This window comes from Oratosquilla oratoria, chromosome 33 (genome assembly GCF_046742065.1).
Source record: "Oratosquilla oratoria isolate Oo_2021 chromosome 33, ASM4674206v1, whole genome shotgun sequence".
Taxonomy (NCBI): Eukaryota; Metazoa; Arthropoda; class Malacostraca; order Stomatopoda; family Squillidae; genus Oratosquilla; species Oratosquilla oratoria.
Genome location: NC_134809.1, coordinates 44889575 through 44912294, shown reverse-complemented (window position 1 = coordinate 44912294; position 22720 = coordinate 44889575). Strand labels below are relative to the sequence as shown.

Here is a 22720-nt window from a genome sequence, read left to right as displayed (position 1 = left end):
GGAGAGAGAAAGGGAAAGAGAGGGAGAGAGAAAGAGAGAGGGAGAGAGAAAGGGAAAGAGAGGGAGAGAGAAGGAAAGAGAGGGAGAGAAGAGAAGAGAGGGAGAGAAGAGAAGAGAGGGAGAGAAGAGAAGAGAGGGAGAGAAGAGAGGGAGAGAAGAGAAGAGAGGGAGAGAAGAGAAGAGAGGGAGAGAAGAGAAGAGAGGGAGAGAAGAGAAGAGAGGGAGAGAAGAGAAGAGAGGGAGAGAAGAGAAGAGAGGGAGAGAAGAGAAGAGAGGGAGAGAAGAGAAGAGAGAGAAGAGAAGAGAAGAGAAGAGAAGAGAAGAGAGGGAAGAGAAGAGAGGGAGAGAAGAGAAGAGAAGAGAAGAGAAGAGAAGAGAAGAGAAGAGAGGGAGAGAAGAGAAGAGAAGAGAAGAGAAGAGAAGAGAAGAGAGAGAGAGAGAGAGAGAGAGAGAGAGAGAGAGAGAGAGAGAGTTATAATCAATACTTACGGGGAGCTTTTGGTTTGACCTTCTTCACAGGAACTGTCTGTTTAACCATTTTGGTCTTCTTTACACGTTCTACATCACGAACTTTAACAGGCTTTTTAACACGAACTTGAATTTTCTTTGGTTCAACTTCACGAACATAGTTAGCTGGCACAAATCCTTCTTCCCCACTTGGTTTACGAACACTCCACCAGTCTTTGTTTGTCTTGTTCAGTAGGAACATGTGCTACAAGGGTTAAGAAATTGAAAATTTACAAGGAAATTTCTTCTTAAAGGCCTTTATGAAAGCAGGTCTTACATCAGCAAGTAAAACTTCATTTTAACCCACTGTAATTATTCATATCATTCCAATTTCTAAAAATGAACTAATTTTTTACTCATTATTATTCATTATTTAGTTTAGTCCACACGAAAATAGTTCACTCACTTCTCCTTTGGCCATCTTCATTCCCTGTCCCTCAAATGGATACCTAGCAATGACCTGTGGCATAACTCTCTCCTCCATGACTACACGTTCTTCAACATTCTCTACTGGAACTTCCTCCCAGTATTCTTGAGGGACCAGCTGTACTTCATGTGTCCACTCCTCCTGCTGCTCTTCCTCATCAACTGAAGATTGATTTTGGCTAGAAAGCTGTATAGGGGTACAATAATGCATCTTAATTTCTGAACATTACTCATCTAATAAAATTTGAAGATTCATAGAGAGACACACACATATCAAAACACAACCCCCCCACTCAGTCCCCTCATGCAGAAAAGGAGAAGACGGGGAGAAATCCCATCAGGCTGCATCAATCTATTTCTTACACATACTCTCTCACCCCCTCTCCCGTACCCACTACCGCTTATCCATCACAGCATCATCCATACACAACCACTCTCCATTCACCCCTATCTTCAGTCCTCTCCCATCATGGTGCCATGTCATTGGGGATAGTTACTCATATCGGGACAATACAAAATTTGTGCAAAGGAAATTAAAAAAGTCAACTCTGAAAGGGACCTAGGAGTAACTATCACCAATGACATGGCACCAGAAACGTACCATCAACTAGTCAGAGAAACTTTCAATTTATTAAAATCAATAAAAGTGGCCTTTGACTACATGGATGAGGACATGGTAAAGAAAATATTAGTTACATTGATAAGACCAAAATTGGAGTGCGCTGTGACACTATGGATACCCAGTACTAATAGGAACAAAGAAATTAGAAAGAATTAAAAAAACAATGACAAAGATGGCACCAACACTCTCCAAACTGACATACGAACAAAGCTAGGACAAACTTGAACTACCAACCCTGGAACGAAGAGAAAGAGGAGACCTGCTAACCATATACAGAATTATGAAAGGGATGGAAGTCCTTGATAGAGATGGGATAGAAAAAAAACAAAAGGACATGAAAAGAAACTTTAAAAGGATAGTTACAGAAAAGATCTGAAAAAGCATAGCTTCCCAAACAGAATGATAGATATCTAGAACAAGCTGAATGAGGAAACAGCGAGTGCAAAAACTATACAAGAATTTAAGATCACACTGGATGCTAAAAGATACAAAAGTGGGTCACTATGAGCATAGCTCTCTTCCCATAAAATATAACTAGGTAAATACGCATACACACACTGACGATGCCAAATTACTCAAGAGAGTAAGAACAGAAGATTTCAGATTGCTGCAAGATGACCTGGATAAAATATGGGAATGGTGTCGGGGATATGAGATGAACTTCAACATTAAAAAATGTAGCATAATGGAATTTGGAAAGAGTAAAAAAAATGTAATTTTCGCAGAAAAATTAATTTTTCCCTGATACAAACCTGAGGTACTCCTTACCCAAGGATACGCGGCGCGTTTCTACCGCTAACACTGTGTGTGCTTGAAAACACCTCACTCCGAGGGTCTGGGCAACCATTATCCTCAGTAAGGGGCCCTCCTGGGGCAAGGGGGGCCCCCCTCCCCCCACAAGGGTAGGAGGGTAGAAGCTCCATTGTCTGAGCCAGGTATGAAATTAGTCACGAGGGTTGACAGGCCAGGGAGAAGGAACTACTAGCAGGGTGGATGAGGAGGGCCATTAGAGGTAAGGAGTACCTCAGGTTTGTATCAGGGAAAAATTAATTTTCCTGCGAAAATTACATTTGTTCCGAAGAATACAAACTCTTCGGTACTCCTTACCCAAGGAGACTTGGACTTAGGGGGGAAGGAAGTATTTATCTAGCCTGGGAAACCCTCGTAAGGAGAAAATGTAGAGTGCTAAGATCTACGTTGACCAGACCCTTATACATTCCCCGAAACTGTGAAGGACACCTGGATCTGTTCCCAGAGTGGAGACAGACAGGGCATACTCACTTTGTACCCCTTGCAGGGCTCGAACGGATTCCCTTGGAATGCTTGAGAGCCCTCGGTGAGGTAAGGGAATGTAGGAGTATGAGAAGGACTTGGGATAGGTATCCCCATGGTTGCCGATCCAGAACTTGGATGAGGCTTCAGGGTTGGCTGTGTGCCATTGGTACGGGGTATGTTATCTCAGGACTTCTTGGGCGGCTACTATGGGGCCCAGAGAGGTCCCTAAGGATTCCCACACGACATCTTTGAGGTAAAAGGAAGTGAACGTAGTCTGGGACTTCCATATACCTGCTTGAAGGACCTGGTTGACTGACCGATTTTTCGGAAGACTAGGGAGGGCCCTATTGCCCTGAGGTCATGAGCTTTTGCTCCAGGGTAATCCGTGGGGCTCGAGGCGTAGGCCCTGCGGATGACTTCCTTGATCCAGTAAGAAATGGAAGTCTTAGTGACGGGCTTGGGTGTACCCCTGGTAGAGACGAACAGTCTTGGCAAGTCTGGTCTAAGATGCTTCGTCCTCTTGAGGTAGGTCCGGATAGCACGTACCGGGCATAGGACCATTTCCGCATGTTCGCCCCCTACAAAGTCGTCCAAGGAAGGAATACTAAAGGACCAGAATCTAGGGTCGGCTTTGGTCGGATCCTGGTTTTTGGCAATGAATTGGGGCAGAAAAGTGAAGGAGACCTCTTGCCATCCTTTCGAGTGGGCGACTCGATAAGAGATGGCATGCAACTCCCCGACCCTCTTGGAAGACGCCAGGGCCAAGAGAAAAACTGTCTTCAAGGTGAGGTCCTTGAAATTAGCATCTCGGAGGGGTTCGTAAGGGGGGCCCCGCAGAGCGTTGAGGACTAATGCCACATCCCATGGAGGAGAAGTGATCTCCCTGGGGGGGGCATGATTTTCTGAAATGTCTGAAGAGCATGGAAATTTCTGGAGACGGCTAGATCCATACCCTTCAGAGAAAACACCTGATTAAGAGCTGCCCTATAGCCCTGCACTGCCGAGAGGGAGATCTTCTTGGACTTCCGGAGGAAGTGGAAGAAGGAGGCAATCAGAGGAATGGTGGCTTGCTCTGGGGCTATTGCTCGGGAGTGGCACCATTCTGCAAAAGCATTCCACTTCCCTTGATAAAGGGCAGCTGAGGAAGAGCGAATAGGGGAGGACATGTCTTCTGCCACTTCTTTGGGGAAACCCTTCTCTAGGAGGATCCGGACCATAGTCTGAACGCGTGAAGCGCCAGGGCTGACGGGTTCTTGTGCCAGGCCCCGTTGACTGGTTGATGTAGAAGGTCGGGTCTTCCCTGAAGGGCCAGGGGCTCCTCCACTGCTAGCTCGAGGGCGTCTGGAAACCATGGGGCTTCCGGCCACCAGGGAGCGATCAAAGTCATCCGAAGGTTGGATGCGGTTCGTACTCTCTGGAGCACCTTCTGGAGCAAGGGAAACGGTGGGAAAGCGTAGGTGTCGAGGTTGTCCCAGCTTTGCAGAAGAGCATCCTCTCCCGCTGCCAGCGGATCCGGGAGAGGGCTGAAATACACCGGGAGCTGGTGGTTCCATCTGGTGGCGAAAAGGTCCACCAGAGGGGAGCCCCATTTGTTGATGAGGAAGGTCGCCACTTCCGGATGGAGGGACCACTCCGTGCTGATTACCTGACTCCTTCTGCTGAGGTGGTCCGCCCAGACATTCTTCTTCCCTGGGATGTAGCGACCTCCGAGTGCCACTTGGAGGTTCTCGGCTAATAGGAGGATCTCCATAGTGAGATGGTAGAGGTCCTGGGAGACTGTGCCCCCCTGCTTGTTCAGGTAGGCTACTACCGAGGAATTGTCCGACATGATGCCCACAACTTTCCCCGAGATTTGACCCGAGAAGTGACGGAGAGCCAGCAGTACCGCTTTCAATTCTAGCCAGTCGATATGGGCTGTCCGATCGACCGTGGACCAGGAACCGCTGACGTGATCGTCGTTGAGGTGGGCCCCCCAGCCCCTCCTTGGAGGCGTCGGAGAAGAGGAGGACTTCGGGGGGAGATGGGCCGAGGGGCATCCCCACGAGCAGGTTGCACGGGTCCTTCCACCAGAGAAGAGAATGTTTGACCTCTCCGGTAAGGGTGATGTGTTGACGGGTGTTTCCCCTTAGCGGGGACCACTGGGACTTGAGGAGCCACTGTAGGGGTCGCATTCTCAGTCTGCTCCTGGGTATTAACCTCTCGACGGAGGCCATGTGGCCCAGGAGGACTTGGCACTGTTTGGCCATGAGGAACCCGGTCGATAGTGCCTGCACGACGAGAGAAGAGAGATTCTGGATTCGCTTCTCTACTGGGAATGCCTGCATGAGGGAAGAGTCCAGAATCATACCCAGGTACGTGACTCTCTGTCTTGGAATGAAATCTGACTTCGTCTGGTTGACCATGGAGCCCAATTTGCGGATGAAGGCTAGGACCGTCCCCAGGTGGTCGCGGCATAGCTGGGCGAAGTGTGCCAGGATCAGCAAATCGTCCAGGTAACGGAGTAGGCGAATTCCTCTGGAGTAGGACCACGCTGAGACGAGTTTGAACACTGGTGAAGACTTGGGGTGCTGTGGAGAGGCCGAAGCATAGGCAGGTGAATTGAAAGGTGGTGCCCTTGTGGACGAAGCGGAGGAATTTTCGGGATGAGGGATGCACAGGTATTTGGAAATAGGCGTCCTGGAGGTCCAGTGACACCATGAAGTCCCCTTCCCTGATAGACGCCCTCACGGCCTCTGGGGTGTCCATCCGGAACTTCGTCAGGGAAAGGAACTTGTTGAGAGTAGACAGATCGATGACAGGTCTCCACCCCCCTGTAGCCTTTGGTACGAGGAATAGCCTCAAGTAGAACCCCGGGTCCGGAGTTGAGACTTCCTCGAGTGCTCCTTTCTGAAGCAGAGTGGAGATTTCCTCCACTAGGGCCCGCCCGCGATCCGAGTCCGGATGGTAGTTGCTGACTTGGATGGGATAGGGGGAGAGGCTGGGGATGGTGTGAAAAAGAAGACAATAGCCCGCCTTGATGACCTGGATGGTCCAGTCCTCCGCCCCGGCAGCCTCCCATTCTCTCCAGTAGAGAGAGAGGCAACCTCCTATCCTGTGCGGGAGGGCAGGCGAGTTCCTAGAATTTCCTGTGTTGGGGTCCAGAGCCTCTATGATGTTTGCACCCCTGTTTTCTATTGGGGAAGGGGCGGGGCTTTCCTGTCTGGGGTTTGGACTTCGAATGGGGTGGGGGCCTGTCTTCCCGCTTAGGGAGACGAAAAGGCTGCCTCTGCGTCTGAAAGGACCGAGGGGTCGATGGGGGGTGGTCCTTGGCCTCGAGCTAGAGACGGCTGTTCTCTCGATGGCTCTGTTGTGTAGCAACTGGTTAGCGCTAGTGATTGCCGAGTCCACCATATCCGGGGGAATCAGCGTGTGGGTGAGCAGGGGGTCACTGGGGTCACTGGGGTCCCCGAGGATGGTGTCTCTCCTGCGGGACTCGAAGTTGGCCCAGGACGTTGAGAGACAGGAAGCCTGATGCTTCAGGGCTCTGCTCGCGCTTGCCAAAAAAGCCTGGAGATCGCATTCTTCCTGGGGTTGTAGTTCTGGTAAGAACTCCCTCGCCGAGGCAAGGAGGCGTTCTAGCCAGGAGTTCACCGCCAGGAACAGAGCCAGTGAATGAATGTGGTCGCTGACTTCCCTGCCAGAGAGGAGGACGTTTCGTCTGCGCAGCGACTCGGCGTCCGCCTTAACCAGCTCTGGTAACCTCGTCGGGATCGAGGCTGCTCTGAGGGTTGACCCCGATGGGGTGTAGAAGCGCTTCTGGTGTTCCAATGGGATCGGAAGCCAACGCGTCTTCTCGGTCGTCCTTGTTGCGAGAGCGTCAGAGGCCTGGGCCATGGCTCTCGCCGTCTGCGTACTCCATGGAAGGTGGAGGGGAGGAGGCTGGGCTTTCTGAGAATTGGCCGTCATGAAGATGTCAGACTCGAATGTGGCTTCCTCTTCTTTCGGGGGGCCCAGTCGATTCGCCCTCCGAACCCTCGCGAGGACGTCCGAGAAGGAAGGTGGGACCACCATCGAGGATTCCGACTGGGAAACGGGAGGGGAAAGGGAGCGTGGCCCCCCCCTACGGTGCTGTGGACAACGTTGTCGGCGTAGGAGGGGTCGGCACGGGCAGAGAGGAACCTCACGCTACCATCCTCGTCACAGATGGGTTCAGGGGGGGGCTGAGCAAGTGGAAGCTGGTCAAGGGGGGCCCTTGGGGGTGGTGACTCCTCACGAGCTTCCGTGCGGTGCACGAACCGCGCTTGAGAAGCGCGGAAAAATTCCCGTTGGGCCTCCATCTGTTCCTTCAACGTAGTGACGAGTGAACAGAGAGTGGGGAGGAGGTCCGGGGAATGTCCGCTTAGAGAGTCCCGCCTGGGTGCGGATGGTCCGGGAGACGCCAAGGGGAGACTGCCTCCTCTGGACGAAGCTGAGTCACCTATGACGAACGCGCGTGTGGGTACACCTCGGGCTTCCTGCCCACCGGGCATAGAAAGGGTTCCGTGATGACCCGGCTCGTCTGATGATGGGTGGAAAGGGGACTGGGGGTTACCCGAGAAGGAGAAGAGGCTGACGCGCTCCGAATCTCCGAACTCGGTTCCTTTGTCCGTGGGGGGGTGGAGCTGCCGGGTAGCATTGCGGGGCCGGCGGACGCATCCGGGAAAAAGCTCGTACCCGGGGGGTAGTTCGCGGGGGACAGAGGCACGTGCCCGTCGAAGCTAACCACCCTGTGGGAAGGAACAGGAGACAATTTGGCCTGAGACTGACTTGGGGAGGCTATTGTACAACCTTTCCGTTTACTACGCTTAGGAGGGGGGAGACAACTGCCCGCGTCCTCCGCCGACGTAGCATGCCTTCTCTTTGTGTCGGGTGAGGGGGGAAGCCATCTTCCTTGCCCGCGTACTTTGACCCGTGGCTGCACCTTCCGGTGAGCATGAAAATACGCGGACCACTGCTTATCATCCCATTGAGCGCACGTAGTACACGGGGATGAAGGGGAACATTCCAGATTCCGACAATGGATACACCAAGAGTGTGGGTCCACGGTTGTCGGTGGGAGAATAGCCCGGCAGCGAAATTCACCGCGGGCGAAGGCACACATGCTATCGCGAACAACAACACTAGGACCAGATTCCATACTTACAGAGAAGCGGAGAATACCCGGTGGAGATTAAAGAGAGGGAAGGGGTAGGGAAAAGGGTTCTCAAGCACTTCCAAGCGGCGGGATGGCGGCGATGCAGGACGCTCCACACAAAGGACGCCGTTGGAAGGGTGTAGAAGGCCGAAGCAGAGTGCCTTCTGTTCGTCACAATCGAACGAGGCCGGGTTTGGCGCAGGAAATTAATTTTTCCCTGATACAAACAAAGCCCAGCGCTTGCACAAGCACGGGAGCGGGGAATACTGTCCCCCAACTGAACTTCAGTGTTAGCCGGACTGTGAGAGATGTTGACTCGATCGCTACCGCTTAGACAATGGAGCTTCTACCCTCCTACCCTTGTGGGGGGAGGGGGGGGCCCCTTGCCCCAGGAGGGCTCCTTACTGAGGATAATGGTTGCCCAGACCCTCGGAGTGAGGTGTTTTCAAGCACACACAGTGTTAGCGGTAGAAATGCGCCACGTATCCTTGGGTAAGGAGTACCGAAGGGTTTGTATTCTTCGGAACAATAGAGTTTCGGGACAATATAGAATAGGAAACAAAGAAGTCAAAAAAGTAAATTCAGAGAGGGACCTAGGAGTAATCATTTCAAGTGACTTGCACCTGACAAACATGTAAATAAATTATTTGGAGAGACAACTTATTAAGATCATTAAAAGTGGCCTTCGACTACATAGATGAGGAGATGGTTAAAAAATAGTTGTTACACTGTATTGGCTCCTTTAATGTTTGCCATATATATAAATGATATGGATGAGGGAGTAAATTGTGACATAAAATTCTTTGCTGATGTTGCCAAATTACTCAAGAGAGTAAAAATGGAAGAAGATTGTAGATCGCTACAAGAAGATCTAGACAAAATATGGGAATGGAGTCAGAAATGCGAGATGAGCTTCAACATCAAGAAATGTAGCATAATAGAATTTGGAAAAAGGAAAAATAGAGTATCGGGTCAATACAAAATTGGAAGCAAAGAAGTCAAAAAAGTCAATTCAGAAAGGGACCTGGGAGTAATCATCTCAAGCAACTTGACACCTGATAAACACATCAACAAATTATTTGGAGAGACTTTGAACTTATTAAGATCAATGAAAGTGCCCTTACTACATAGATGAGGAGATGGTTAAAAAAAATAGTGGTTACACTGATAAGACCTAAACTAGAATATGCCGCAACATTGTGGGCACCAAGCACAAAGAAGAACTTAAGAAAATTAAAAATCATCCAAAGAGCAACGACAAAAATGGCACCTACACTGGCAAATCTGACATATGAACAAAGATTGGAGAAACTACATCTGTCAATACTGGAATAGAGAAGAGAGAGGTGATTTCTTGACCATTTACTTAATTGTGAAAGGAATGGAAATCCTTGATAGAGATGACTTATTAAAGTGGGACAGAAGAGAAACAAGAGGACACAAAAGAAACTAAAGAAGGACACTTATAGAAGAGACCTGAAAAAGAATAGCTTCCCACATAGAGTGATTGATGTCTGGAACAAACAGTGAATGCCAAAACTATACATGATTCTAAGAATAAATTGGATGCAGAGAGATACAAAAACGGGTCACTACGAGCATAGCTCTCGTCCCATAAAATACATACATATACCAAGGCTTTTTCCCCCTTCCAAGGGAGGTAGCCAAAAAGGGAAAGGCATAAAAACACTCACACCCATTTCATCCCTAAATACACTCCACACCCCTCCCACCCTCCCTCTCATCTGAGCACCTCCTGGATGACGGGTCATCCCTGCACCCTTCCCACCGCCCTGGGTCAGAAGCAGTGTCGCAAGACACAGCACATCCACAGCAAGGCCGCTTCATTTAATCGGCGACCCCCCCTCTCCGTCCCCCCTTGCATATAAGGAGAGGACGGGGAGAAATCCCTTCGGGCTGCGTCAAAATTTACTCACACATACTACCCCACCCCCCACCCATTCCTCCTCATGCAATCACAACATCATCCATATACAACCATTCTCCACTCACCTCTGTCTTCCATCCTCTCCCTTCCTTCCTCAACAGACATTCCCCTCTTCCCCAAAGCCCCCTTCACCCCATCCATCCACCTCATCCTAGGACGTCCCCTCATCTTCACTCCCTCCACATCTGCCTTCCATACCTCTTTTACTAGTCTTTCTTCACTCATTCTTTCCATGTGTCCAAACCATCCTAATATTCTTTCATCAACCCTATCTCCCAAATCCTTTTTCACCCGTTCTCCTCCTCACCTCCTCATTTCTCACTCTATCCAGCCTAGTAACTCCCACCATACTTCTCAGACACCTCATCTCAAACACATTCAAACTCCTTCTCTCTTCTTCTCTTATGTTCCACGTTTCTGCCCCATACAGTGCTGTTGGCACAATCACTCCTTCATACAGTCTCCTCTTCGCATCCATTCCCAAATGTTTATTCCTCATTACACTCTTTAATCCACCAAGGCATTTACTCGCTTCTCTTAATCTACATTCTACCTCCACCTTCACACCACCTTTTCCTGCTACACTTGCACCCAAGTATCTAAAACTATCCACTTCCTCCAGTCGCTCTCCCTTAATGTTCACTTCCAGTCTACTGCTACTGTCCCATAAAATACAACTAGATAAATAAATACACGTACAACTTGCAAAGTGGCATTTACATATTTGGACAAAGAAATTATTAAAAAATATTGGTCACACATGATAAGCCCTAAACTAGAATATGCAGCGACACTGTGCTCACCCAGTACCAAAAGGAATATAAAGAAAATAGAAAGAATCCAGAGAGCAGCAACAAATATGGCCCCTGCACTTGCAAACTTATCATATGAGGAGAAATTGGCTAAATTGGAGTTGCCAACTCTGGAGCAAAGAAGAGAGAAAGGTGATCTACTGACCATCTACAGAATCATGAAGGGCACAGAAATACTCGATAGAGAGGACTTGTAACTGGGACAAGAGAAGCACAAGAGGATATGGAAAGAAAATAAAAAAAAACATAGCTACAGATCTGAAGAAAAACAGTCTTCCACAGAGTGGTGGACACTTGGAACAAACTGGACAATGAAATAGTGTGCGCAAAAACCATTCACGAGTTTAAGAGCAAACTAGACACTGCGAGATACAAAGGCGAGACACCACGAGCGTAGCTCCCTTTCCTGCAAAATACAACTAGGTAAACAAACAAACACACACACACACACACACACACACACACACACACACACACAGAGTAAAAATAGAGTATTGGGACAGTATAAAATTGGAAACAAAGGTCAAAAAAGTCGATTCAGAGAGGGACCTGGGAGTAATCATCTCAAGTGACAACACCTGATAAACATGACAAATTATTTGGAGAGACTTAACTTACTAAGATCAATGAAAGTGGCCTTCGACTACATGATATGGTTAAAAAAAAAATTGTTACACTGATAAGACCTAAACTAGAATATGCTGCAATACTATGGGCACCTAGCACAAAGAAGAACAAAAGAAAGTTAGAAAGAATACAAAGAGCATCGACAAAGATGGCACCTACACTGACATACCTGACATATGAACAAAGATTGGAAAAATTACATCTGTCATCACTGGAATAGAAGAGAAAGAGATGATTTGTTGACCATTTTCAGAATTATAAAAGGGAAGGAAATTCTTGATATAGACGACTTATTAAAGTGGGACAGAAGAGAAACAAGAGGACACAAAAAGAAACTAAAGAAAGACAGCTACAGAAGAGACCCGAAAAAGAATAGCTTCCCACATAGAATGATTGATGTCTGGAACAAACTGAATGGACAAACAGTGAATGCCAAAACTATACACAATTTTAAGAATAAACTGGATGTGGAGAAATATAATAACAGGTCACTAGAACATATAGGAGGGATACAAGGGAACCTACTAAAATGGATGGAGGACTTCCTGATTGGTAGAAAGATGAGAGTAGTGCTCAGAGAAAAATATTCAGATTGGAAAGAGGTGATCAGTGGAGTACCACAAGGATCTGTATTGGCTCCAATAATGTTTGCTATTTATGTGCATGACATGATGATGTGAAATGTTACATGAGCTTCTTTGCAGATGACGTCAAACTGTAAAGTACATACATACATACCAAGGCTTTTTTCCCCTTACAAGGGAGGTAGCCAAAAAGAAAAAGGCATAAAATCATTCCCACCCATTCCATCCCTGAATACACTCCACACCCCTCTACCCTCCCTCTTAGCACCTCCCGGATGATGGGTCATCCCTGCACCTTGTCCACTGCCCTGGGTCAGAAGCAGTGTCGCAAGACAGTTAAGGAAAGTAAAAACTAAAAAGGATTGTGAATTACTGCAGGAAGACCTGAGTAAGGTATGGAACTGGAGTCAGAAATGGGAAGTAGACTTCAATATTGAAAAATGTAGCATAATGGAGTTTGGAAAAAGTAAAAACAGAATATCAGGACAATATAGAATTGGAACCAAGGAGGTAAAGGAGAGATCTGAAAAAGATTTGGGTGTAATTATCTCAAACAACTTGTCCTATGACATACAGATCAACAAAATTATCGGAGAATCCTACAACATGCCAAGATCAATACAAGTGGCATTTATATATTTGAATGAAGAAATTATTAAAAAAATATTGGTCACACTGATAAGGCCTAAACTAGAATATGCAGCGACATTGTGCTCACCCAATATCAAAAAGAATATAAAGAAAATAGAAACAATCCAGAGAGCAGCAACAAAAATGGCACCTTCACTTGCAAACTTGTCTTACGAGGAGAAATTGGCCTAACTGGAGTTACTGACTCTGAAGCAAAGAAGAGAGAAAGGTGATCTACTGACCATCTACAGAATCATGAAGGGCACAGAAATACTCGATAGAGAGGACTTGTTAAACTGAGACAGGAGAAGCACAAGAGGACATGGAATGAAAATAAAAAATACATAGCTACAGAAGAGATCTGAAGAAAAACAGTTTTCCACAGAGTGGTGGACACTTGGAACAAACTGGACAATGAAATAGTGTGCACAAAAACCATTCATGAGTTTAAGAGCAAACTAGACACTGCGAGATACAAAGGCGGGACACCACAAGCGTAGCTCCCCTTCCCACAACATACAACTAGGTAAATATATATGTAAATTAATACTGGGAAAAAATAACAATAAAAAATAGACAAAATTAAGTAAACATGTGCATTAGAATCTCTAATCCAACTTACAATCAAAGATGATATCCCTGATTTGATAAGCTTCTGGCCTTGATCATTAAGTGTTTTGATATCACCCTCATATGCCTTGATCTCACTCTCAAGCCTATTGTGACGCTGAAGAAGTGCTTGTGCTGTAGGCTCATCTTCTCCAAAGTCATTAGACTGCACAAGTGGCATCTTCTCCTTGACCCAAGACTCTGCTTCATTTGCATCCGCATAGAACTGTATGGAGAGATAACTTTGTAGCAAAGTGCCTATGAAACTATGTTATGTACATATAAAAATACACCAAAAGCTCTTTCACCTTTTAAGGTAAGAAAGTATATGTACAGTCACATCAAAACCCACTCAAATCCCGTCATCTCACAATATATAAAATCTATCAAGAACACTTTAATTGCATCTAGCTTATAACCCTATCAGTTCATAAAAACATTGATTTGATAGTTATATTTTTACTTATTTCTTATTCTGGGAAATGTAAAGATATTTCTCTTCTCAAAGATGCATGAATATAAGCCTAATGTTTTTTTTTTTTTCTTATTCTGGGAAATGTAGATATTTCTCTTCTCAAAGATGCATGAATGTAAGCCTAAAAATGGACAGGTGTAACAATTCATTCTTAACAATTCAAAATTGACATATTAATGGCTTAGTACTTTGCTATGTCATTTGAAATTACAGTTATCATAACCAAAACACTAATTATAGTACATATATATACCAAGGGCTTTTTCCCCTTTACAAGTGAAGCAGCCAAAGTCAAATGGCATAAATCCACTCCCACCCATTTCATCCCCACACTCCACTTCCATTCACCATCTCTCACTCCCTCTTTTCTATTTTAATTGTAATTATGAGAAACTTGTATAACAAAATAATGACCAAATAATACATGGTTTACATATTTTACTTCTTCCATAACATCTTCACTACTATGATATATTTCCATATTTTATTCTAAGAATTTTGTTCAGTTATGGGGCACATTTGGACCAATAATGAAAAAACTACTCAACTCTCACTTCTGTTCAAAGCATACGTTTCAGGTAAATGATTATGCAACCTAACCAGGAATCAAATCTTCCTAATACAGGACTAAGCTCAATTTGACAAGCAAATAAAATTATGGTTTAATGAATTACTTATACATACATACATACATACATATACCAAGGCTTTTTCCCCCTTCCAAGGGAGGTAGCCAAAAAGGGAAAGGCATAAAAACACTCACACCCATTTCATCCCTAAATACACTCCACACCCCTCCCACCCTCCCTCTCATCTGAGCACCTCCTGGATGACGGGTCATCCCTGCACCCTGCCCACCGCCCTGGGTCAGAAGCAGTGTCGCAAGACACAGCACATCCACAGCAAGGCCGCTTCATTTAATCGGCGACCCCCCCTCTCCGTCTCCCCTTGCATATAAGGAGAGGACGGGGAGAAATCCCTTCGGGCTGCGTCAAAATTTACTCACACATACTACATGTGAACATGAGGGGACGTCCTAGGATGAGGTGGATGGATGGGGTGAAGGGGGCTTTGGGGAAGAGGGGAATGTCTGTTGAGGAAGGAAGGGAGAGGACGGAAGACAGAGGTGAGTGGAGAATGGTTGTATATGGATGATGTTGTGATTGCATGAGGAAGAATGGACGGGGGGGTGGGGGGTGGGGTAGTATGTGTGAGTAAAATTACTTATAATAAAAACTTTTATTGAAGAATAAATTATTCTACAGAAAATAAAACAAGATGTACATATAAAAACCTCTTCCACCCAGGAACAATCTTCTGCCAAAGAAATTCTGATTATTCTATACATACATATATCAATGGCTTTTTCCCCCCCTTACAAGGGAGGTAGCCAAAAACAAAAGTATAAAATCAATTCCCACCCATTTCATTCCCACATACTCCACTCTCATTCACCCCCACTCCCTCTATCTTATCTCAACTCCTCCTGGTTGATGGGCCATCCCTGCATGTCATCCACCATCTTTTCCATGTGTCCAAACTCAACTTTAACAATAAAACTTACTGAACACGCCTCAGCTGCTTCTTCCAGTTGTTTTCTGCGTTCAGCTGCATAATGGTCAAGGAGCTTCCACTTCTCAGCCAATGCACTTATTCTGGCACGGATGGACTTTGCATCTGGATGTCCAGCTGCTAATGATTCCCCCGATCGCATTATCTTCTCTGATTTTGGTCTTCTTGCTCTCATCTCATCTTCTAATGCCTAGAGAAATAATTTTTTCTTAACATCTTCATACAATTTTTTTTTTTTTTTTAATATAGTTTGTATGGTAATTTTCCACATCTTTCTAATCTACTGTATAAAAAACTAGCTTCTATGTGGGAATGACTAGAGCAGTTCTATACTTCTAATGTTGACTACTAAATAAATCTTAAAAATATACAAATCAACTTGATGTATCTCAAATGAAATTATGAAAATTAAAGCAGCAAGTGAATAAAATCTTACCAGTAACACTTAACACATTTCATACATTTTTAATGTAATATCAATGGATTAAAGATTAATCATTATGTATAATCACTTCTCTTGAAAGATTTGTTGTTCCATGATATCCAGCCTCAACTGCTGGCTTTGCTCATAAAAAATGCAAGAGAATAAACTAAGTTTCACTGAAAGGAAACCACAGACCCATGATAATCAACAATAGTCCTTATGTCCTCCTATAGATTTCTCTGAGAGGATACATGACTCTGTTGTCTTAGTGTAGACATGTTTCTAGGTCACCAAACTGTAGGAGGGGAACAGCCACCACCTGTCAGCTCTCCGTGAGTAAAAATTTGGAGAATAGTTGAAGCTTGGGCTCAGTCCAGGAACCAAGTCTTAGTCCCAACCTATCAGTTTCAAGTATCTTTCCTTCACATTCATACACAAGAGCTGACAACCAGCAAATGCTCTCCTCTTCCTCTTACCAGTTTGTGACAGAAATAGACCCACACAAATAAAACAAAATTATCCAGATTTCCTTCCCACACATTTCTCTGGGAGGGCATGAGGACTGGCTGACTACTGTGGGGTTACAAGTTTCTAGTTAGTGAAAATTGGGGCAACAGCTATTTATTCGTAGATAGTCAGATATGTGTAAAATAGTAAAGATATCTATCAGCTGCTGGCTCCACTCTTTACCTGAAGAATACCCATATAAAAAAAACAACTGTATTAAAATATGTGAAATTAGAAAAATAACAAGTAACTTCACTAAGCAATCACATACTCAACAAATCTTGCCAGCCAAAATATACAAACCTGTAACACACTCTTCTATTTAAAGAGCATTCTTTTTTATTAACAAGATAATCAAAAGCAGATTAGAAAATATTGTGTAACTTCATTAAGCAATCATACTAAACAAATCATGCCAAGAAAAAATAAAAGGATAAATAATATCAATAAATAAATAAAATAAAACATTAATATCTGCATGCATTTCTGGTTCTGACCAATAAAAATTGTAAGTGGATGGATTAATTTTTTTTAAGTTGGAGATCAATTAATGTATAATCATCTCAATTAATCTGTTCTAGGATAGGTGATGTGTTTATAAACCTCTTCCTACCAGATGTCTTTATCCTGGCTGTTGCCACAATTCACTCCTTTTCACTGTACCCATTCAGGAAGAAAAGGGTCCAACATATCATGATTAATCTGTTTTTGTACTGGAGGGTACTTATCCTTTTGTTCTGGCTGTTACCATTCTACTGTATTCATCTCCAAGGTAACCTTTTGGTAAGGAAGAGGTCTACTCTAAACTGGGATTCCTTTCTTCATTATAGACACAGAAAAGAACTTTTCTATTCTCCACCTTAATTCATTTTGTTAAGGAAGAAAAAAATCTTGTACAAAAACAGCCAAAAAGCAATTAAAGCAGTGTAAAGAGAAAGGGTAAGAAATTAGTGGCATAAAAATACAAATCAGGTGGCAGAGATCATGCTGACAAGTGAGCCAGTATACAAAAGCCAGAGTAAGATGTAACTGGCTTAAGGAAGAGCCAAAAGCAAGACTGTACCTTTAATCGTGCCTCCTCCTGACAATATAATAACAATATAGATTAGTTGAAATTGCAATGACATTATCTCACCAGAGTTTGTAAAAAATGCCATCATAAGAAGTGCAGAATACATGCATGTGTTAGATAGGCTCCCAAACCAACTTCCTTAATATGACTGCATACATATCTAATTTTTTTTCCACTATGTCTACCAAAATATCCATGAGAAACCTCACTTGCACTGTTATTTACATTTTTCAAAAGGCACAACTGATATGAAGACAAAAAAGACAACATAGCAACTCCCCCACCACCCATCATCCACTTGAGAAATTTATTTAGCTGAGAAAACAATCATCCTTTTGGGTTGCATCATCTCCTTAACCATTCCTATCTTTTGCACACTCTAACTTGCTCTACATACATTCTGTTGCATCCCCTTCAACCCCCTCCATCAATTCTTAGTGATCCCCTCAAGTCCCCTCCATCTACATCTGATTTCCACACATTTTTGGCTTGTTTTTCTTCATTCTTTCCATATACCCAAACCATTTCAGCATACTCTAATCAATCCTAGCCCCCTACTGTTTCCAACCCCACTCTCCCTCACCTCCACATTTCTTGCTACCACTTCTTAAAAAAAATTCATTTCAAACATGTATACAATATTCCTTTCTACCTCCTTCAAGGAGGAGAACTGGCATGGAAAAAGGAGATGCCAGATAGGGCTGATGAAAGAGGATTGTTATGGTTTGAACACATGGACAGCATGAGTGAGGAGTAGTAAATGGGGTGTGGAAGGTAAAGTGAGCTTGTGGGAATAAATGAGGACGAGATGGAGGGATGGGGTGAAAGGGACATTGAGTAAGTGGGAAATGTCTGTTGAGCAAGGAAGGGAGAAGATGGGAGATAGGGATGAGTGGAGAATGGCTGTGTACAGATGACACTGCGATGCATGGAGGGGGGTGAGCAGTTATGTATGAATGATATTCTGATGCAGCCTCAAGGGATTTCTCCCAGTCTTCTCTTTTTCTGCATGATGGGATGGCAGGGGAAGGGGTTCCCAATTAAATGAATCAGCCTTGTAGTGCATGTGCTGTGTCTTGCTGCACTGCTTCTGACCCAGGGCAGTAGGCAGGATATGGGAATGACCCATCATCCATGCAGAGCAAAAATGAGAGGGAAGAGAGTAGAATGGGTGGGAGTGGGTATTTTTTACTTGGCTACTTCCCTTATATATATATATATATATATATATATATATATATATATATATATATATATATATATATATATATATATACACACACACATACATATACCAAGGCTTTTTCCCCCTTACAAGGGAGGTAGCCAAAAAGGAAAAGGCATAAAATCATTCCCACCCATTCCATCACTAAATACACTCCACAGCCCCTCCACCCTCCCTCTTATCTTAGCACCTCCTGGATGATGGGTCATCCCTGCACCTTGTCCACTGCCCTGGGTCAGAAGCAGTGCCGCAAGACACAGCACATCCACAGCAAGGCCGCTTCATTAAATCGGCGACCCCCCCCCTTTCCGTCCCCCCATGCATAAAAAGAGAAGATGGGGAGAAATCCCTTTGGGCTGCATCAAATTTTGCTCACACATACTACCTCATCCCCCATCCCCCTGCCCATTCCACCTCATGCATCACATCATCCATATATATATAAAACAAGTCTCTGATTCATAGTGTCAATGGCACAATCACTCCCTCGTAGTCTTAGTTTTTCTACCCACATACCTATTTCACATTTTCCACTTCTGAGACATTTACTTCCCTTTACCTATATGAAAAAATGGGACAAGGATAGGTCTAGGCATCCTACTCTCTGAAGACCCAAGGGGGACATTCCTAATAAAAGCAAAGGCATAAGGTCTGGGAGTTTTCCAACCAGTACCCTAAGGTTTGGGTCATTTAATGTGCATGGATGTGGTGCAGACGAGAGTAAAAGGGAAGATATAGGTATTATGTTTGCGAGAAGGATGAATGTGTGGGTAATGAGTGAAACCAAGTTGAAAGGGAGGGATGAGTTTGAGTTTGGGAGTGTAGTTGAGAGGGTGTCAGGAGGGAAGGGAGGGCAAGGGAGAGAAGGGGTGGTTATACTAGTAAGTGAAGAGATAGGTAAACATGTGGTGGAGTGGAAGGTGTCTTCAAGATTAATGTGAAGGTGAAACTGGGAAGGGAGATTTGGGTTTTTGTAAGTGCATATGGGCCTGGTAGTGAGAAAAGTGTAGATGAAAGGGAGATTTTTTTTGTATATATTGAAACGAGTGCATTGAGGGCTTAGGAAGAAATATCAGTGTAGTGGTAATGGGAGATCTTAATGCTCAGGTAGTACATAAACCAATAGATAGGGTGGGTGGAAAGTGGAGTTCCAGGAAAAAATTGTAGTGAAGAGTTGATGATAATACGTCTTGAGAGTTCATGATAGCAAATATGCAATTTTCGCAGGAAAATTAATTTTTCCCTGATACAAACCTGAGGTACTCCTTACACTAGGATACTTTCGCGTAGCACGAATATTTCTACTGCGAAATTAAAATCAACCACAAGTCTCGCACACTATAACCATTCTCTGAGCCAGGTATGAATTAAGCACAAGGTTTGTCAGGCAAGGAGAAGGAACTGTTTAGAGGGGTGGTTGAGGAGGGCCATTAAAGGTAAGGAGTACCTCAGGTTTGTATCAGGGAAAAATTAATTTTCCTGCGAAAATTACATTTGTTCCGAAGAATACAAACTCTTCGGTACTCCTTACACTAGGAGACTCGGACTTAGGAGGGAAGGAAGTTGTTATCTAGCCTGGGAAACCGCTGTAAGGAAAATCTAGTGTGCTAAGACTATGTTGACCAGACCCCTATACATTCCCCTCACTTTGAAGTGCACCCCTTTCTGTTCCCTGGAGTGGAGACAGAAAGGTTATAAGCACTTTTGTACCACTGAAGGGCTTGAATTGATTCCCTTGGAATGCTTGAGAGCCCACGGGTGAGGTAAGGGAATGTAAGAGTATGAGAAGGACTTTAGAAAGTTATCCCTGCAGTTGCCGAGCCAGAACCTGGATGAGTTGTCAGGGTCGGCTGTGTGCTCTTGAGGAGGGGTATATCATTTTCAGGACTTCTTGGGCAGCCACTATGAGGCCCAAAGATAAGTTCCCTAAAGATTCCCACATAACTTCTTTAAGGTAAAAGGAAGTGAATGTATTCTGGCTCTTCCATATACCTGCTTGAAGAACCTGGTTGACTGACAGATTCTTTCTGATGACTAGGGAGGTCCCTACTGCCCTCAGGTCATGGGCAATCTGTGTGGTTCATGTCGCAGGCTCTGCGGATGACTTCCATTGTCCAGTAAGAAATGGAATTCTTAGTGATGGGCTACCTTTAGTAGAGATGAACAACCTCTCTAATTCTGGTCGAAGATGTTCGGTTCTCTTGAGGTAGGTCCGGATGGCTTGTACCGGGCATAGAACTGTTTCAGTCTATTCTCCCCCTGCAAATTCGTCTAAGGATGGAACACTAAAGGACCAGAATCTAGGGTCGGATTTGGCAGGATCTTGGTTTTTGGCAATGAATTGAGGCATGAAAGTGAAGGAGACCTCTTTCCATCCTTTGGAATGGGCGACTCTATAAGAGATGGCATGTAACTCCCCTACTCTCTTGGAAGATGCCAGGGCTAGCAGAAAAAACTGTCCTCTAGGAGAGGTCCTTCAGATGTGCCTCTCGGAGAGGTTCGTAAGGGGGACCCCTCAGAGAGTTCAGGACTAATGCCACATCCCGCAGAGGAGAACTGATTTCCCTGGGGGGGGCATGATCTTTGAAGTGCCTGAAGAGCATGGAAATTTCCGGTGCAAGGGCTAGGACCATGCCCTTCAGAGAAAACACCTGATTTAGAGCTGCCCTATAGCTTTGTACTGCCGAGAGGGAGATCTTCTTGGACTTCCTGAGGAAGTGGAAGGAGGCGATCTCAGGAATGGTGGCTCGATCTGGGACTAACTTCCTCGAGTGGCACCATTTTGCAAAGGCATTGCATTTCCCTTGATAAAGGTTAGCTGAGGAAGAGCGAATAGGAGCGGACATGTCCTCAACCACTTCTCTGGGAAAACCCTTCTTTAGGAGGATCTGGACCATAGTCTGAACGCGTGAAGATTGAGTGCTGAAGGGTTCTTGTGCCAAGGCCCGTTGATGGGTGGATACAGAAGATCTGGTCTTCCCTGAAGGGCCAGAGGCTCTTCTACTGCTAGCTCAAGGGCATCTGGAAACCATGGGGCTTCGGGCCACCAAGAAGCGATCAAAGTCATCCGAAGGTAGGATGCGTGTCTTGCTCTGAGGAGTACCTTCTGGAGCAAGGGAAATGGTGGGAAAGCGTAGGAGTCCAGGTTGTCCCAACTTTGCAGAAGAGCGTCTTCTCCTGCTGTCAGAGGATCCAGGAAAGGGCTGAAATATATTGGGAGTTGGTGATTCCATCTCATTGCAAAAAGGTCCACTAGAGGGGAGCCCCATTTGCTGAGGATGAAGTTCGCTACCTCTCGATAGAGGGACCATTCTGTGTTGATTATCTGATTCTTCCTGCCGAGGTGGTCCGCCCAGACATTCCTCTTCCCCGGGATGTAGCGGGCTTTGAGTGACACCTGGAGATTCTTGGCTAGGTTGAGGATGTCCATCATCAGAAGGCATAGTTCCTGGGAGACTGCCCCCCTTGCTCGTTCAGGTAGGCTACTACCGAGGAATTGTCCGACATTATGCCCACTACTTTTCCTGAGACTTGATCCTTGAAGTGACGGAGAGCCAGGAGTACTGCTTTCAACTCAAGCCAATTGATATGGGCTGTCCGCTCAACTGTGGACCAGGAACCGCTGATGTGATCGTCGTTGAGGTGGGCTCCCCAGCCCTCCTTGGAGGCATCGGAGAACAGGAGGACTTCGGGGGGAGATGGGCCGAGGGGCATCCCCATGAGAAGGTTGCATGGGTCTTCCACCAGAGAAGAGAATCCTTGACTTCTTCGGTGAGGGAGATGTGTTGTAGGGGTTCTCCCTCTTGCGGGGCCCACTGAGACTTGAGGAGCCACTGTAGCGGTCGCATTCTTTGTCTACTCCTGGGGATTAATTTCTCTATGGAGGCCATATGGCCCAGGAGGATTTGGCATTGTGTAGCCGTCAGGAACCTGGTCGATAGTGCCTGTGCAACTAGAGAAGCGAGATTCAGGATCCCCTTTCCTACTGGGAAGGATTCCATTAGGGAGGAGCCCAGGACCATACCCAGGTACGTGACTCTCTGTTTTGGTAAGAAATCTGACTTTTCCGGGTTGACTACTGTGCCCAATTTCAGGACACAGGTTAGGACCATTCTCAGGTGTTCTTGGCATAGCTGGGCGGAATGCATCTTGGAGGTCCAGTGACACCATGAAGTTCCCTTCCCTGATAGACGCCCTTACGGACTCTGGGGTGGCCATTCGGAACTTCGTCAGGGAAAGGAACTTGTTGAGTG

General features: G+C 45.4%; 1 protein-coding gene across 11 annotated transcripts in view; it reads right to left on the bottom strand.

The window, feature by feature from the left end:
* The window catches only part of kst (spectrin beta chain, non-erythrocytic 5 kst), a 377873-nt gene that overhangs the window by 168252 nt on the left and 186901 nt on the right, over window positions 1-22720 (bottom strand). For 9 of the 11 annotated variants that reach the window (XM_076172895.1, XM_076172894.1, XM_076172904.1 and 6 more), the window contains exons 13-17: window positions 17234-17251; window positions 15232-15429; window positions 13206-13418; window positions 914-1120; window positions 490-712 (exon numbers count right to left, since the gene is read on the bottom strand). In XM_076172895.1, the coding sequence (XP_076029010.1) occupies window positions 490-712; window positions 914-1120; window positions 13206-13418; window positions 15232-15429; window positions 17234-17251 (859 nt within the window). The remainder of the gene's footprint in view (window positions 1-489; window positions 713-913; window positions 1121-13205; window positions 13419-15231; window positions 15430-17233; window positions 17252-22720) is intronic. The other 2 variants (XM_076172897.1, XM_076172905.1) reach the window with 1 other exon arrangement.